Genomic DNA, 18,620 nt, shown 5'->3' with positions numbered 1-18,620 from the left:
ATTGTCTTTTACGGGTACGTATATCTCCTAGCGCACTGGCAGTAACTTATTTTATTTTCGTTCGGTGACGCTGATATAGCCTCTCAAGGCTATCAGCTTAGGTAGGAAAAAATATTTTATTATGTTGTAAAATGTGTGCTTTAGATTAGATTTTGAACCCTTGGTATTGTGCTTCAATTTTCACTTGCGGTTAATAATCTTTCAAATTACAGATTTCAATAGAAACGAATACTATTAAAATTAAAATGGGAGAAACTAATGTTATAATTATTAGATTTGTCACCATATAGTTGTTTGATATTTTTTTCTGAGTTTTAATACATCAGCATCACATAAAAGTTTATAGACTGCAGACAGAGGGTTTTTATTCATGTGTATATACTACCATAATATTGTAATATATGATTAACATTTGGCTCAAGTACATATTTGAAAACTATTTTCTTGGATATATTTCTTCAAAATTAGCTTAAAGGTCTCGTTACCAGGCCAGCGAAACATTCAAAGAAAAAAACGTGACAAAAACTATCAAAACTGCTGTAAAAATTTTAAACGGAGTCAAAACAACTAAAAGAAATAAAAAATTACTATTTATATATTTTATTTCTTAATAAAACTGAGAGCTGATTTGAGAGCAAAATGCTTGAAGTAACATGCAATGATCGACTCGGTAAGAAGGTTCGAGTTAAATGCAACCCTGACGATACCGTGGGTGATTTAAAGAAGTTAATAGCCGCACAAACTGGCACTAGATACGACAAAATAGTACTCAAGAAATGGTACACAGTATTCAAGGATCATATTAAACTTGCAGACTGTATCCTTTATAAAATATAAAGCACAGGCTTTTTCCCGCGTTACATTCACCAATATCGTCATATTTTCAGTCATTTTTAGTGATCCGTGCGTTGCAAAAATCAACCAAGGCTTGAAAATATTCTGATAGATAACAGAATATTATCAAGCCTTGGTTGTTTTTTTATAGTTTTGATGGGTGGATGAGCCCAAGGCCGAAATTCTGTTAAGTGTTCATAGGAGCCCATAGACATCGACGGTCATATCAAAGTACATACCTTGAATGCCAACAACAATATAATTAGTTGAATCTAAATCTCGCTTAGTTTATAAGCTCTACGTAGTATGACATAGGTATTTGATTGGAAGGTGGGAAAGTTTTTACCTAAAGTGGTTCAAGCTGTAGCTTCAGATCTCCGTTAGTGGCAGTATAGATTTCAGTGACTAATTAGACTGCTATGAGAATCTGTAAAATTATTAAGAGTTTAGTTAATATTATTTGCAGGCTCTTTTGGCCCTGTGTGTGTAGAATACAAAGAGTAGCCTATTATCTATCCACATAAATATACCATTTGTTAAAATTGATTAATTTCTGATGCTTCTACACAATATTAAAATCTTTTTCTGGTATTTTTCTAAATGCCAGTGACTACAGTGAGAAATGAGTTTGAAGTGCTGGTGGAATTGGGTAAATGCCTGCAATGTATTACATTATTATATACATTATTACTTGCACTGATTTTAATTATCTAGAATAAGACTGAATTTTCATTACTTTGGAACTACATCAAGACTGTAGGACATGTACATACTCAGATGGCACTTTGACAATTATGGTACATATGTAACAAAAATGATCAATTAGTATTTGTTTTAACACATGGTCACATAAATATATTTTATTTTAATCTAATATCATCACTGGTCATCTGAAAGAATGTACTAATTCATATTTTTCAAATAGATTTGTCTCTAATACTAAGATTTTAATTTGAGTATTTAAGTTTTTTTTGATCAATGGAAAACCTGAGGACCTATTTAACATTCTTGAATTCTACTTATTTCCTTAATGTGAAGACAGATGAAATCCACGATGGGATGAATTTGGAGCTGTACTATCAATAATAAAAACATTTGTATTTTAATACTTTTATTAATAATACTTTAAATCCTAATAATAATATTAAATCCTAATATTTTGTTAAGTTTATGAAGTTATTTCTTTATTCCATGTAATGTGACATTGACTTTGTTTTTTATCAAATTTAAGCTCAACTCCTGTAAAGACAGTTATTCATTAATTGGATAAAGACAGACAGACACATGAAAGAGGCTCCAGACCAGGTATATGAACACATTGATTTTTAATTACCATAAATAAAGTAAGCCTACTATATGACCAACCACTGTAATTCTATTACTAACTAGCTGTGTCCGCATCTCTCCGCATAGAATAGTGACTGGGCAGCAGTTTTTGGACATATCTCTTGGTTCATAAACACAGTCATTTGGGTATTTCGAAAAATATAATTTTAAGTAATGCTTCTCTATACACAGCATTAGATGTATAGTCAGGGATCAAAGCATACAGGTTGCTAAGATTGCTAACACATGACAGAGCTACATAAAGCTGATTGTGTGAAAAACAGTTAACACTTAGATCTGCACCCGCAACTTTTAGCATCTGACATTGGGCTTTATTGTTTATTGTCATAGCGAAACAGGCTCACTGGAAACGCGAGCGGCAGTTAGTCGTACTTCCCGTTCTTCTAGTGTCTCCTGAGACCTGGTATTTGCTGTTCGAACCCTCTGAGAGCTCATACGGATTTCCCTATCAGTAAAGCTCTCGGACTCTGGCGATAGTGCGTGACCCTCGCGATCGGCCGTGAGACGTGCTTCTCGTTCTTCAAGTGTCTCTTGAGACCGGGCATTTGCTATCCGAACCCTCCGAGAGCTCAGGCGGGATTTCCTATTAGTGGAAGTCTTAGACTCACGCCATAGTGCATGAGATTCACGATCGATGGACAAACGTGCCTCACGCTGTTCCCTGTTCTCCCTAATTCGAGTGGCCATCATTCGAGAACGATGTGAACTCAATCGAGATTCTCGCTGAGCCGAAGTTTCTGTGGCACGAAACCTGGCCTGACGTTCCACACATGCAGTGAGTCTTGCCTCATAATCTTCTTCAGATTCCTGTGATCGAACTAATCTCATTCTTTTAGCATTCCTGCTGCACTGGGAGAGGTTGGATCTTTTTCGAGGCATTCTTACAATAAGCAGTAGGTACCGTAAAATGGGGCGATTAGGGATTGAGAGGCGAATCGGGAAAATCTTTCGACACTCAATATTACTTTTATATTCGTTGCAAAATCTTCCATTTTTTGTAGTTTAATAGTAGAACGTTGAAAGTTTACAAAACAACTTTGAATATGCATGATAATAGCTGCTAACTTATAAAAAATCGCGTTTCAAATTAACTTTCTATGGTGGTAATTATTTTAGTGCTAGAAACTGCTCTCTTTTATTTATTTGATAATAATAGAAGACGACTGTGATTTATGTTGTTTGAACCATCATGTATATTATAGGTAAGTCTCAGTTGTTATTGGTTTTAATGTATTTGATAAAATAAAAATTAGACATGTGTAAGTAATGCGAGTGATATTACTCCGGTAATATTACTCTACGATGTAATGCAACATCACACATTACGCGAAGGAAACAAACATCACACTATCACGTCTATCACCCACAGAACACTATTATTTCTAGCGAAGCTATCACCCAACATGTTTCTTTCTTTGTCGTGTAATGTTACTTAATATACACGAACGGAAACGAGCGAGCGAGACAGACCGATCTACGCAAAAGAAATGAGCAAGCAACACAGAATTATTCCTAGTGATTTTGAACCGTATGCCCTGGCCGCTAGGTACATTTTTATACCTATGGTACGTCTGAATTTTAATATAGATATTTGTGTTTATATTTTTCATGCGGCTAGCCGGTAGTTCCCCGCAAGTAGTTACTTAATTTTTTATTCGCAATTTTTGTAAAATCGCTAGTCGCTCGTAATTGCTTAGTAATATTTCATATTAATTTTTGTGCTTGAATTACTTAAGCACTTGTTTGAAGATAGTTTTATTATTTGTTTTAATGCGTGTTTAATAAGTGAAAGAAAGAATGGCGTCTAAATGAAAGTACAGTCCTCTTTGGATGCATTTTGAGGAGACCGCGCCGAAACAATGCGTCTACTGCTCTCGTATATTAACATTATCGTCGAGCTCAATTTGCAGTCTAAGTCGCCATATGAAATCCGTTCATCCCACAATAAATTATATTAATTAAAAAATAAAATTATTATATTATTAAGTAAGTCAATCTCTGTCAAGTAATATAACAGTAGATTACAATACAAAGTATGAACACATCACTTAGGTAATGATTCGGGTGTATAGATACAATGTATTCGTCACAGTATCTATTGAACGCACCGAGTAATGTTAAGAGTGATGTGTAATGTTAAGAGTGATGTGTAATGTTTTCGAGTAATATCACCTGTCTGTAAAAGTGATGTCATATCACATTACATTGGGAAGTGATGTTTTGCGCAAGTCTAATAAAAATACATGTAAAAATTTGTTGTTTTTGGGGATATTGGGGACGTTTTAGGTACAAATAACAACGAAAAAGGGGTTAATTGGGATGAGAATACGTGAAATGGAAACGACCTAAGTATAAATAGGTACAGGTTTCTAGGGTTGTCATATAGTTATAACAATATTTTTTAAATTTGTTGGTAAAAATCTGGTTTATTCATGATGTTTTTGTCTAGAACTTTTATTCAAAATTATCAATGTGTTATTTTATTGTTTGATAAATATTTATATTATCAGTTACGTATTGTTTTCTATTTTTAGATATGCCTCGCGTGTACGTATCAAAGAGTGCAAAGCCTTATAAGAGATATTATCCCTTAATATTAAAAACAGCAATTGGGAAATTGCCTAATTGGGAATAAGTCTTTAGTTGAAATAGCTAAGCAATTTACTATAAGTAAGTCGATTTTGCACAGACATGTAATAAGAACAATGAAATCTCAAGGTGGACAAAAATGTCTAAGTAATTCATAATAAAATATTTAATATTTGTTCAGAGTGTCAGTTTTTCAATGTTTTTTTATTTATGATCACTTTGTTGGTGCAACTAAATAAAATAAATAAATTAAAACCAAGTAGTGCCCACCCTAGCAAATTTCTCATTTCGTCCCAATTAACCGCAATTTCCGGGTAAATAGGGATTACACCTATTTTTTTGCTTAAACTGGAATGCTAGTTGCATAGTTTTAAATTGGACAACAAAGATGCCCCCAACACTCAATCATTTTGATCCTGTTATAGCATTATATACATCAACAACTACCTTAAAATTGGTCATAAAGTTAGAATTTGTCCCTAATCGCCCCATTTTACCGGTACTTAGCACACGTATTTTTTTAAGTGATTTTTGTGACCTGGTAACTAAGACCTTTAAGTCATGTCTTATTTTAATTTATATGCTTATTTTTATGAATAATTATAATATGGAGTGAAATGAAATGAAAATGATTAATTTGAGACATTAATCAACTGGGATGAAATTAAATTAAATGAGATGATATGGGATGAAATATAATCTAAGTAAAACGGTGGTCATTTACTAAGATTTTTTCAGTGGACTTTTTGGAGGATCCCGAAAAGTTGCGTCCAGCGGCTTTGTTTCATTTTCCCATATTTGTGCACTTTCACAGATATTAAACAGTTAATAAACCACCGTTATTGCACATTTAAACCTGAAGAAACACTAAATAGACAAAATAAAACAAATCACACAACTTCACTTCTCGCGTTCCCGCCAAAAAGTCGCATAAAACTAAATTATAAATACTTACAGATTATTACACAGTTTACTTGATTACAGTTTAATAACTATTAAGACGTGTTAACCTAATCTTTTAATTAAAGAAATCAAACGAAATGTGTGATAGATACTAATCTGAGGTAACAAACATGTAGGTAGGTACTTTTTCCAAAGGTCTAACTGTAAGTACTTCTTGATTTTTAGTAAAATTAAATAGACCTAACTAACTAAAGCAAGTCAAGAAAATTATCCTAACTTATATGTATCACTGACCTAAGCTAACAAATATCTATTAATCACAAACTACAAAATTATTTTTTTAAAACATAAAATGTTCCACATAAAGGAACAGTCATACATATGAAAAGGTTTTAATACATTTTTTGAAATGAAAACAATACTTCATGCTTTCTTAGGCTTATAAGGTTATTACACTTAGCTGAATTCAGACGTCTGGATTCAGAAGCTTCTGATTACACTGTTTTAAATTCAGTTATTGAATCAATTGTCAGTTTAAACGCAACGATGTAAGACGTGTCGTGTGCGTAAGAGGATGGCCCCAGTATTGTTAAACAACAACAATTTTTTTGTTTTTTTTTTGTTTATATATTTTGTTTCAATTTCTCAAAATAAAAAAAATAAAAACAATAATATCAGTGAAGAAATATTTATTGCTGTGCGGAGTGTTAGCAAATATGAACATTATGAGTGATTTAGAACCAGCAGACTTCAGAAATTCTCTATAAATGGATTCAATCTCGTTTGTCCTAATATTAAGCCTTGTGACACCGTTTATTCAAAAGCAGAATACTATCCTACGATAGTCTATTATATGTCTATTACATTTCTAATTCTACGATAGTATAAGTCCAAAAGAAAGATTGGTTGTAACATTAAGATTTCTTGCAACAGGAAAATCGTATAAAGATTTAAAATTTAGTTCTTCAACATCCTAACCCCTGATGACAAAAACTATCCCTGAAACACGTCGGGCTATTTATAAATGTCTGGCACATTAAATAAAGGCGACCGAAATTAATACTTTTTATACGGAAGCAAAAAACAAACTAAGACGTCCTCACGCACGGAGAGCTATGGGCCGACAGGGCCGACTGAAGCCATTCAGTAACTAAATGCGATTAGGTACACCTTCCTAAATGCGTTTCTAAATCGGTTTCTAAATGATTCAGTCATTCATCTCAAATATATTAAGTGTATAATCTATGGTCATTCAGAAACCATCCTTGCTACTGAATTCAGTAGACTAACTTACATAATGCTATTACACTTGACTGAATTCAGTAGCGTCTGAATTCAGCCAAGTGTAATAACCTCATCAGGACTGACAACTTGGTTTATTAATAATAATGATATGTGAAACTAGTAGGTTCCATACTTCAGTGGAAACTACTTTTGCCAAAATGGGTATGCATGTTAAATGTTATTGCTATCCTTCTCTATTACTATAAGTGTAAGGAGAAAAGAGCATGTTACAAACTGTTTGGGACCAGGATGTATATGCTATCTTTTTCTATTTTTGTACGTGAAAAGAGAAAAGAGCTTGTTCCAAACGGTTTCGTTTCTGGCTCTCTGCTGTGGAACGGAAGAACACAACTTATGGAATATTAATGAACAGTTGTTTCGGTCTATAGACAACAGTTCCGAGTTTTTTCATAGATGAACCTGTTCCGTTTGACTGTTCCAATAAATACGCTTCTTTCCTGATTTCAGCTTCTTGACGTGTAGGTGAGCTCAAGGGACTCAAACCTGACGATGTTACTAACACGAACCCTAGCAAGGGCAGTGTTTCGCAGAATCTACCACCGGATCGGAAACGCGACCCACAGAATATCCGGCGAGAAACTCAGTGGGCTGTGTCTATGGGTTAATTTACTTGCCGAGCCCTTCGTCGCAAGCGACGGGTTCGACGAGAACGGTGACCGGAGATGACGTGAAGTGAAATGAAATGATATGGTATGAAATATAATATCAGTAAAATGGTGGTCATTTACTGGGACTTTGTCAGTGGGCTTTTTGGAAGAACCCGAGAAGTTACGTTTAGCGGCTTTTTTAAGCTATTGCATAGATTTTATCGCGGGCTTTGAGCGCTGACTGAATCAAGAAATTCCGTAACGAAAATAACCTGACACCCCCACTACGCCTACTATGTAGCTCGCGTTCAACACATTCACACGTTGCGCTTGTGTAGTGTTTGTGAATAAGCGCGTGACGTGACGTCACACTGCATGCGCATCATGAAAAGTCTGCCCATCTCTCTCTCGCGCGGTCTAGCTTATGAGTGTGAAGGGGACAGTTAATGTTTTGCTTTTATTAATGTTTAATATAGCGTGGTCTTGTTTTTTTTTTTTTTTTTTAATATTAAATTATCGTTATCTAATTATCATTGCATAAGTTGATACAAAATGCTATGCAATAGCTTTACCGCGGCGGCAGTTCCCGAGTGCCACACGTTTTTTTTTTTTTTTGTGTTTCTTTTATTTTCCTACATTTGTGCATTTTCACAGATACTAAACAGTTAATAAACCACTGTTATTACACATTTAAGCCTGAAGAAACACTAAATAGACATAATTAAACAAATCACACAATTTCACTACCCGCGTTCCCGCCAAAAAGCCCTCCCACAGATGTATCAAGATTAAAACATAGATTATACCTTAACCAAAACGATAAGTTTGATTCTCGATTTGAATTTCGATCGATCTCTAAAACATGGCCGCCGAGCTTCATGTTGTTGTCAATTTTGTGAAATCACATTTGTTTTAATTTAACAAGCATTTCAAGTGAAATCTACACGATAAAGTGCAAATTCATTAAATCAGGGCTGATAATATTAGTTTTATTCATATGATAAGTATAACTTGAATTTTATGATGACTGAAATCGATGGTGAGTTTCGTGCCAATTGTTGCTTTACCAAATATTGTTCTCTTTAACTCATGTTGATTGTTGTACATTTCAGAGTTCAATCAACACCAGAAGACTTCTAAAACTGGAAAACAGCATAATGTTTTACCGATATGGGGTAACGAACAGACCATGAACTTGAATCCACTAATATTAGCCAATATTCAAGGCTCTAGCTACTTCAAAGGTAGGTAAGCAAACAAAACAACGCAGAGGAGTTTGGGCTTCGAATTAGTAACGTTTTTAATTATCTCACTATTACTTCATTAATTTATGCTTTTATTTTATCGTCTTAATGTTGATTTCAAACTTTTTAGTACCTTTTAAACTTGAATCTGAGCTCACCTTGTCAAAATTGTACTACCACTTTTTTATTTATACACTTGTGTTTTAAAATTACTTAAACTCACTTTAGTAAAACTTTCTTGTTACATGAGTCTTCAAAGCAATCACTTTCATCTAAATTTTTATCATTTGTTTCAAATGACATTTATTTTAAAATTTTCATAGGTTAAGAGTTTGATATTAATTAATCAAGTTGAAGTGAAGGTTCTAGAACAGAGTATTTTAAGGACGGGACTAATAGGCATATAGAGACCAATTATTGACAGAATAGAGAGTAAATTATCTGTATGCAAAGTAATTAAAAAAAGCCTTAACATTTTATTGGATAAATTTCAATTTCCACAATTTTATTGTTATTAGTGCACCTGTTCAAGTTGAAGACCTACCATGAGGTGGTAGACGAAATATATTATCAGGTGAAACACCTTGAGCCATGGGAGCGTGGTAGCCGCAAGACATCAGGCCAGACCGGCATGTGTGGCGGCGTGAGTATGTTCATCACCTTTTTTATTGTTTATTTGTTTTTCTAACCTTCAGATTATTTTGCACTGTTTTTTAGAATGTAATCTTAGTATAATATATAGGTATTTAATGAAGACCTTGATGTTGGAAATGTGCTATAGATTATGTCAACGGTCGGGGAACAAGGGTAAATTACCCCAAATGGGGTCAAATGAAATTTTGGGGGGTAAAAATGTAACTTTTGTGAGTAAAAAGTATATATTGAAGTGAAACTTCGTTAGAATCGTTGTTATTTCAAACTCAATGAAACGAAATAAAACAAAACAAAAAATTAAAATTAAAACAAAAAATTAAAAACAAAAAATAATTTTTTTTTTCAAAATTATCATGGGGGCTATAATATGAAAGATGCTAAAAAGAAGTGATTCCGTTTTTTTTTTGTTCTTCGCCATGGGGTAATATCAACTTACATAAAATTATTTTGGGGTAATAAATTAAAAAGTTCCCTGACTGCTGGATTAAGTTATGAAAACATAATATTGTAATATTTGTTTGCTTAGCAAAACTAATCTGATATAACAATATACTTTTTTAAACTACCTTACATGTGAAGACATTTATTTACCTGGAATTCACTGTTCACCAAATACCATATCAAGAATTTAAGCTACCTTTCAAATCAAATGAATGATTGTTAAATGAACTATTATTTAGTAAACATAGTAATGTTGTGTTTACCCATTTATGTAAGTTTATCAAACTTTTGCACTAATATAGTTATTATATATAAAAATTTATATAGAAACTACTAAAAAAATAAGGAAGTAATAACAGTTAGATAGGTAAAGGACAGGTTAATATCACTAAGAGCTATGGAGGGTACACTAGTAAGGAGAACCTTCTTTCATTGGGGACAAGTTGAAAAATGTCCACCTGTAAACACCAAGTTATTGTTGGAAGTCTCACTGAAATAGCCCTAGTGTAGGAAAAGGAAATGACATGAATATAGCAGGGTACTGGGCTGTAAAATTTAAAAATTTTCTGACTTGTGTAGTTAAAAAATGTGCTGCATTTAAAATTTTCACTTTAATTTTATTGCCATTTAAGTAGGAAGTGTTTCTTTCCTTCTTCATTTAATATCCTACTCTATTAGTTTATGGCCCTGTTTTTTAAAATCTTTCCACTTGCTACTGTTGTGCCATCTTAATTGGCTCCCTTCCAGTGGAAACTTTTAATACACAGAGATGGCCCTCCTTACTTCTACGCTCCATACTGAGAGCCTGGTCACCAAAGTAATCTAAGCTACTAACATCAGAGCCTGTCTGCATTTACAAACTGATGGTGCCATGGTGCTTATCAGATGATTATTGTGATCTCACATTATTCACCTAGCAATATCAAAATGTTAGCAATTATTGCAAGTACTAAATTTCAATTTTGGAACAATTTTTTTAGTTTCAATTGAAGTTTTATGACAATCATTAATAATAACGTAGTGATTTTTTTCTGCCTTCTAGGTACGAGGTGTGGGTGCTGGTGGAATTGTGTCCACTGCTTTCTGCCTCCTCTACAAGCTGTATACTCTCCGGTTGACACGAAAACAAGTTAACGGGTTGTTGCAACACACTGACTCTCCATATATCAGAGCACTGGGTAGGTATGGTTCTCGATTATTTTATAACATATTAGTAACTTACCTTTCCTTTAACTATAAAATTAAGCATAAGTTGTATGTAAATCCACAATATTCCATGTTTCTTTGACAATTTGGCTTGATGCACCACTCTAGTATATCTTAATGATCTTCCACAAGACATAAGATACCATTAGGTGTCAACAATAGTATCTCTCTAGGTGGGCCTATTTTCCTTTGTATAAATATAAGAAAATAATGTAACTCCCACTGCAATCACTTTATAGCAGGATCTCCAATCAAGAACTTACTATAAAACAACTGTATTTATACATTTAAGCCATACTTTTCTGCATATGTTATATTTTCATTTTGGCTTTAGATATGCCTTACACGTTTTCTGTATGATGAAATAAGTGTTATATTTTTGTTTAATAGGCTTCATGTACATTCGATATACACAACCACCAGCTGATCTATTTGACTGGTATGTGGATTACTTTGAAGATGAAGAAGAGGTTGACCCCCGTGCTGGAGGTGGTGCATCCACAACTATTGGAGCACTTGTACGACAGATGCTTGTAAAACTTGACTGGTTTAGCACATTGTTTCCAAGGATACCTGTTCCCATCCAGAAACAGATTGAACAGAAGTAGGTAGTATTCTTGTTGTTTAATTTTTTTATTTTTTATTGCTTGGATTTGTGTACGAGCTCACAGCCCACCTGGTGTTAAGTGGTTACTGGAACCCATAGACATCCACAACGTAAATGCGCCACCCACCTTAAAGTTAATACTGGAATATGCATATCAGAGGTGACCAACTTGAATAGAACTTAGAACTGTTTACTAATGAAACCCTCTGCGATTTATCAATGACATTTCTTGAAATTCAATGATACACTGTAATTCAGTATACAAATAAGTATTATATTTTATTAAAATGAATAACATAAAATTTTAATTTAATCTTTGTAACTACTTCTTTGTTGTTTTTCTCAAATTACTTTAGTTTTAGAAATTGCTAAACTTAAAGAATCCAATTTATCAAATGAGAATGGTTTTTATTTTTTATTTGTTTTAAGTAGGAAAATGCTGATTCACATAAATATGTTGAACCAAAACATATTTAATACATTAAACTAGATAAAAATGATGCCCGCTGCAGTTGGTGATTATGTTGCTCAGTCTGTTTTATGTATTTATATTTTTTGCCTTGCCTCGATCTACTGGACTAATAGCCGCGATCGACCGGTTGGCCACCAATGATGTATACATATAGACATATATGGACTTTATTTTGCTGGGTGCAACTTATAGCATATTAAAAGTATTTATTATATTCTATTATATCTGACCAAGAAAATTAATTTAATCCGATACAGATTAGCAGAGCACAACCGCAGTATTGCACCAACAAAGCCGGCCCCAGCGGCAAGGGCCTCCTCCTACAACCCAGGACGGATGGAATCTGATCGCCGCGACCACGACGACCGCGACCGCAGGGACTACGACGACCGCGACCGCAGGGACTACGATGACCGCGATCGCAGGGACTACGCCGATAGGAATGGAGGTGACAGGTAGGTACAGGGAATCCTAGTTTGGGGCCAGATGACGATCTGTGACGTGGGGAGAACTGTTCGTAAACTACGTACAATTTTTTTGTTTGTTCAACCTTCAAGCCGAAACGCATAACTGCTTCAAGGCAGAAATAGGCGGGGTGGTGGTACCAAAGTTGTGTGATTTATTGATTATCTTTAGACCACCATGACTTCAGTAAAATACGGCTGTGCAGTATAATACGCTATTACCTATTCGCTGGTAGCTTTAGGGGTTATTCCCGCTACGCGCTGACGGGTAACATGCCATAAAATTAATAAAAGATATATTAATAAACCATTGAGAAATTCCATTAGTCGGGTTCGTTAATTAGTGTCAAAACTACTGGTAAGTGGATCGCCCACCACTAGAAGAGACGAGTGGACGTTTGTTCTGATAGTGGTTGGTGTAAAATTTTCAGATACTCAAAGGACAGATCAAAGCGCGAGGATAGAGAGCGCGACCGCGACCGAGAGCGGCGTGACCGACGCGACCGGCGCCGCTCTCGGTCGCGCGACCGGCCGCGACACCGGGACCGCTCGCGGGAACGACGGCACAGATAAACGCATCAAACTGTGACATCCGCACTATCAATGTCTTTTATAATAAATTGTTTTTTTTCTCTATTTTCGTGTTTTATTATTATGTCTCTTAGAAATTATTAAATTGTCTTCAATTATAAAGTATAAGTCGCGCCAATAAAGAAACGAATCTAAAATGGCGGCGGCGATCATGCGCTCTCACTCTAAACTAATGTCTTTTACACGGCGCGTACTGCATGCAAAAAAAGTATCAGTTCTTACTATGTTGTTGAGTTCGAGTTGTGCGACTTAGATGACTGGCAGTAAAAGTGTCCACGCAAGTTGCATCCCAGATAAGACACCTCCCCCTCTGCCAGGGCATAAAGTAAAATAAAGTACATTCTCCTTTTTTTTTTTTACAATAAACAATTTTTTCTTCATAACTTTTTATTTGTTGACCCTACCATCTGTCAGTGCAGGTACATAGACGCCATTTTCGATTCGTTTATTGGCGCGGCTTATACAAAAGATATGTTCAAGTGAAGGGAATCCGGCCACTTTGTTGTGGACTTGTGTGATTATGCCAATTGTTGTTTGAAATTAACATTTTTTTTTAAAATAAACGACCAATATCATCTTATTTCATAATTAAATAACCAGTTTCTCGCCAGATTTTCTCAGTGGGTCGCCCTTCAGATCTGGTAGTAGATTCTAGAAAGTACTGCTCTTGTTAGCAAATTCACTAGGTTAAAGCCCCGTGAGCTCACCTACTCGTTTGGTGTATCTAGTTAGACCCCTCGAGGTTAGTAGAATAGGTAGGAAAAAGTAAAGCTATTAATAATGATTCGCAAATTTGCTCTAAGTCTCACTATTGAATATGAAGTTTCACATTGGTTGTCCTACTTCAACCCATAATCACTTCAAAATTTTGTAGCATTAAAACAATCTAGAAAGAATTGTTGCTTTTATGTAAATACCTCTTCACTGTATCGCCTTGGTCATCCAGCAATAATTTAGACATAAACGCATCTATGTTTGGTACCTACTTATTGTGTAAGTGGAGTTAAGTAACACATTTTTATTATGCAATGCAGTCACGTTATTACGTGCTGTTGAAAGTGAAACATTATCTTTCGTTTTAAATTTTAATTTTAGTGTTTCAAGTTAACCAAATCGTGGTCATAAGAGATTTTAATTATACTTAGGTTATTGACACTTATGGTACCTTGCCTTGGATGTACTGGAACCATAAAATTAATGTACGAAGTAATAACTTTTCTGGTCGTCTTTAAGTTGTTAGGATCCAAAGTGTCTAGCAATGGGATTATGTTAGTGTTGTTAGTTTTTTTTCACATTTACCTAATCCTATTTCTTTACCAACAAATAACAGTTATTTTAGTGTCATTATTGTTATGTCGACGTCGCCTAAAACACGTCATTGCGGATCCCTATCCATTAAGGGTGCTTTTAGGTACCTCAAGCACCGGTCACCGTCTTCGTCGAACCCGTCGCTTGCGACCAAGGGCTCGAAGAGCGATTTAACCCCACAGCGAGCGAATTAACACAGCCCACTGAGTTTCTCGCCGGATCTTATCAGTGGGTCGCATTTCCGATCCGGTGGTAGATTCTGCGAAACACTGCTCTTGCTATGGTCAGTGTTAGCATGACTCCGGTTTGAGCCCCGTGAGCTCACCTACTAGTTAAGGTTACGCTGAAATAGCCTCTCAAGCTTAGGTAGCAAAAAAAAAAAGTATACTACATAAAAATATATTGCATGTAAAATATGTTCATCAATTTATACTCAAGGTTTCATAATATCTGAATGAAAAAGAACAATTACAGCAAAATTTATTCAATTTATTGTAATCTTCTTATCTGTTTATAATAGGTAGCACAAGCTAACAATAAATACAATTAATGGAGAATAATGATAAATCTACAAAAGCAGCTGTGCAAACTTGCGTCAGTTACACAGATGTACCTTTCACAGTTTCTTGTTGTTCAAACTTAGGATATTTCTGCTCAACATTAGACCACAATATTTTGCTATTAGATAAATCCCTTACAACTGTGGGAACATCTGCCATGGGCAATCTTACTTGCCTCATACTATCCCTTTCTCTAAGGGTGACTGTGTGGGGTTCTTTAATTGTATCAAAATCGACAGTCACAGCATAAGGCACTCCCAGTTCATCAGTTCTGGCATAACGACGGCCGATTGAACCTGAGGAGTCATCAACCTTATGAGAAACATCAACTGTGATCAGCTCTTGAGAAAGATCTCTTACGAATGGCTGGAATTCTGCATTACCACTCAAGGGTAGAACAACACATTTCATGGGAGCAACTGTTGGTGGAAGTGAAAAATATGTTCTTTGTTCATCTCCCTCCCTCATCCTAAAGTTATGTTCTAAAATGCAGTATAAAATTCTACCAACACCAAATGAAGGTTCAATGACACTTGGTATAATTTCCTCTACATGAATTGTTTTTTGAGTCTTCTTAACGTTCACAAGGCTGGGAGTTAGTTTGAATTCTCCTCTAGCAGTAATAAGCGTGTATTCACCATTACTGTCAAGTTCTTTTTGCATCTCTTCTAAAGCAGGATTGTCTAATGTAGCCAAAGTATCATTAATGGCCTGGGAATCTTTTTTAAATGCCTTTCCAATGGCTGCCTTGTTGGCAACAGCTTCAACAACTTCTATCTGTTTTGGAGCTGGAAGTTTCTTTTCTGCAGCCAATCTGATTCCAGTAGCTTTTGTGTGTTGTGTTAAATCATAAGCTGATCTATCAGCACATCCAACACACTCGATCCAGCCATAGCTACTCAGACACTCTGCATCCCAACAGTCACATGCATAGTGAGCCATTTCATTGCCCATGTGCTGTCTGAATCTCAGTCTCTTAGGATCAATACCAACAGCCAACATATACATGTGAATTCTTGCCATGAAATACCCAAGTGTTTCATTATTAACAATGCCTTTCGTTACAGCATCTCCAATGGTTGTTAGCTCTGCAGGTTTACCTTGTTCCTGATTATCAGCAGAATACAATAGCATCTGAGTGTTTTTTACAGATTCAAATTTTGGATGCTCTTTAACATCACAAAAATGCTCAATTTCACACATAGTAAATTCTCTAACTCTGAGGAGACCTGATCGAGGTGAAATTTCATTTCTGAAGGAATTTCCTATTTGTGCAGCTGCAAATGGTAAACGTCCTTGATTGAACTCTAAGAGACGTTTGAAGTTAACGAAAATGCCTTGAGCTGTTTCGGGCCTTAGAAAACCTTTTACTAAGCCTGATGGGCCTATTTGTGTGTTAAACATTAGGTTAAATTCTATTGGAGGAGTTAAATCATTTCCACTAATAGGTGATTTCATTTCAAATCTTTTCATCAAGGCGGACATCTCGTCAGCATTCATTCCATCTAGTTTTATAAGAATATCTTCAATCTCTGTCTTCAATTCAATTTTGGTGTTCTTATCGGATTTGATTTTTTCAAGGTGTCCTTTAATTAAATGGTCAAGCCGGAAGCACTCACCCGTTTTAATATCCTTGGTCATCAAGTCTGCAAATCTCTCCACATGACCTGAGGCTTTGAGTACAGGTTCTGGAGTAAGAATTGAGCATTCTACCTCTAACATTTGTTCCTGAAGAATAAAAAACTTCTTCCATAAGTGGATCATGTTACTCTTAAGTGCACATCCCATAGGACCAAAATCAAACTGGCCAGTAATTCCACCATATATAGCAAAAGACTGGTCATAGAAAAAGCGCCTTTTAATTAGATCTTCCATTTTAGCACGGTCAAACAAATCTTCCGCGGGTGCGAGGCTCAGCTCTTTGTCTTCTAATATCTTCTTCCTAGTTTTTAATTCAGCGACTGCCTTCTTTATATCAATTTCGGGTGCTTTTTCTTCTTTAAGTTTTCTAACCAAATCGCCTTGTTCTTTCACGTTAGCTCTCAAAGGAGCGAGGATTTCTTCAATCTTAGGATCGGCCATAATGATTTCTCGAAAAGGATTCGGTATTTTAATCTTTCGATGAAGCTTATTGCTGCCCCACTGCTGACTGTGTGAAAGACGTAAATGATTACTGAAGACTGTGACTTGTTTACTAAATACACTACACTTATAAACTAGTGACAGAACGTGTCTCATTTAACTGAGAGCTATTATCCGAATCGATTCGAAGTTTATGCATATGGACTATTTTATTCGCAGGCCGATGACCGCGTGGAGTTAGGAAGTCCACTTTACGACAGGATACATAATATATATTGTCGGCTTTATAGTCTTTATATCCAAATTAGCTAACTATTCATGAGTTTTTAAGCTTTTTGTTGAATTTATATAAACACGAGTATTAGCACAGAAAAAGAAAAAGATGATGAAATTAGAAAGTGCCAAATGTTGGCGAAAAACTCGATTGACGAGTACAAAATATGTCTCTTTGACTTTGATTCCATGGAATGCAGTGACAGGAATTGACTTTTTCTCCCGTTGAGAGACAAAAGGAATATAGTCCGTACTATATAATAATATTATTAAATGACAAAACCAAAGCCATTTCTGTCGTCTAAAAAGTGAAAGCTTAGGGATTGAAATAAATGATCATATGAAATTAAAACAGATAAAATAAAATAACACAGTAGGCGCTCAATAAGACTTTGGTTTTCTCTGTATTTTGTAGCCCGTGTTCGACGGTAAGTAGATAGAAACGCAAGAGAAGATACCTTTTGACCACCACCTGCCGTGGAAGCCAAGTTTAATTTTTTCTACCTAAAAAGTAGTTTTGGCTATAGCTCATTGGGCAAGCAAATTGAAGTGGTAATGAGTCGGTCATATCTGTCACAGAACCGATAAGCAATGGGATAGACGAGTTACCGTGTGAAGACCGGTAAACGTACTGTAGGATGCCCATAGACGAGGTGGAGTGACGGTTAGGATAAGTTAACAGGCACCTAGTGTATGAAAACAAGGCTCTAGATTGGGTCTGGTAGCATGCCCTAGGTGAGTCCTATGTACTGTTATAGGCTATTAATGATGATGAAGAACGGTAAAAGCTAACGATCAGATGGCCCAAAACTTCACGTAAATCCCGTCTGTTGGAGTTTGAATATGAAAGTAATGGCCGGCAACACTTGACACATGTAAGGTTACAGATTTCGAATATTGGAATTATTTTAAATGTTTAAAACAAATAATTGTCTTCTCGTCAGTGAAGAAAATGACTTCTCATCTAGACACGGTCAGAGCAACATCTAAGAGTTTTATCAAAATAAAATATTAAATGGCGTAATAGTGTACGAAGTATTTGCAATAAGTGTTTTGTAAGTGGCCCCTCACCTACAGAACCCAGTCCCCTCAAATTTAACTGTCCAACACCGTCAGTTCCATAATTACTCGTTGTCCCTCTTAAAAGAGGAAA

General features: G+C 35.3%; 3 protein-coding genes across 3 annotated transcripts; 2 read left to right on the top strand and 1 right to left on the bottom strand.

Moving 5' to 3' along the window:
* Positions 1–497: 497 nt before the first annotated feature.
* ubl (Ubiquitin-like protein 5) lies at positions 498–1,940 on the top strand. Its single transcript, XM_028173918.2, has 2 exons — positions 498–817; positions 1,877–1,940. The coding sequence occupies exons 1-2, from the start codon at positions 640–642 to the stop codon at positions 1,918–1,920; spliced, it is 222 nt and encodes a 73-aa protein (XP_028029719.1). The 5' UTR covers positions 498–639; the 3' UTR covers positions 1,921–1,940.
* Positions 1,941–8,415: 6,475 nt separating this feature from the next.
* Positions 8,416–13,289, top strand: LOC114242638 (pre-mRNA-splicing factor 38B). The gene is made up of 7 exons (XM_028173883.2): positions 8,416–8,604; positions 8,678–8,809; positions 9,328–9,452; positions 10,947–11,082; positions 11,501–11,714; positions 12,447–12,644; positions 13,085–13,289. The coding sequence occupies exons 1-7, from the start codon at positions 8,586–8,588 to the stop codon at positions 13,224–13,226; spliced, it is 966 nt and encodes a 321-aa protein (XP_028029684.2). The 5' UTR covers positions 8,416–8,585; the 3' UTR covers positions 13,227–13,289.
* Positions 13,290–15,020: 1,731 nt separating this feature from the next.
* Positions 15,021–18,123, bottom strand: GlyRS (glycine--tRNA ligase). The gene has a single exon (XM_028173808.2). The coding sequence runs from the start codon at positions 17,348–17,350 to the stop codon at positions 15,152–15,154; it is 2,199 nt and encodes a 732-aa protein (XP_028029609.2). The 5' UTR covers positions 17,351–18,123; the 3' UTR covers positions 15,021–15,151.
* Positions 18,124–18,620: the final 497 nt, after the last annotated feature.

Source organism: Bombyx mandarina, chromosome 15 (genome assembly GCF_030267445.1).
Source record: "Bombyx mandarina strain Sakado chromosome 15, ASM3026744v2".
Taxonomy (NCBI): domain Eukaryota; kingdom Metazoa; phylum Arthropoda; class Insecta; order Lepidoptera; family Bombycidae; genus Bombyx; species Bombyx mandarina.
This window is presented reverse-complemented; position numbering and strand designations above follow the sequence as displayed.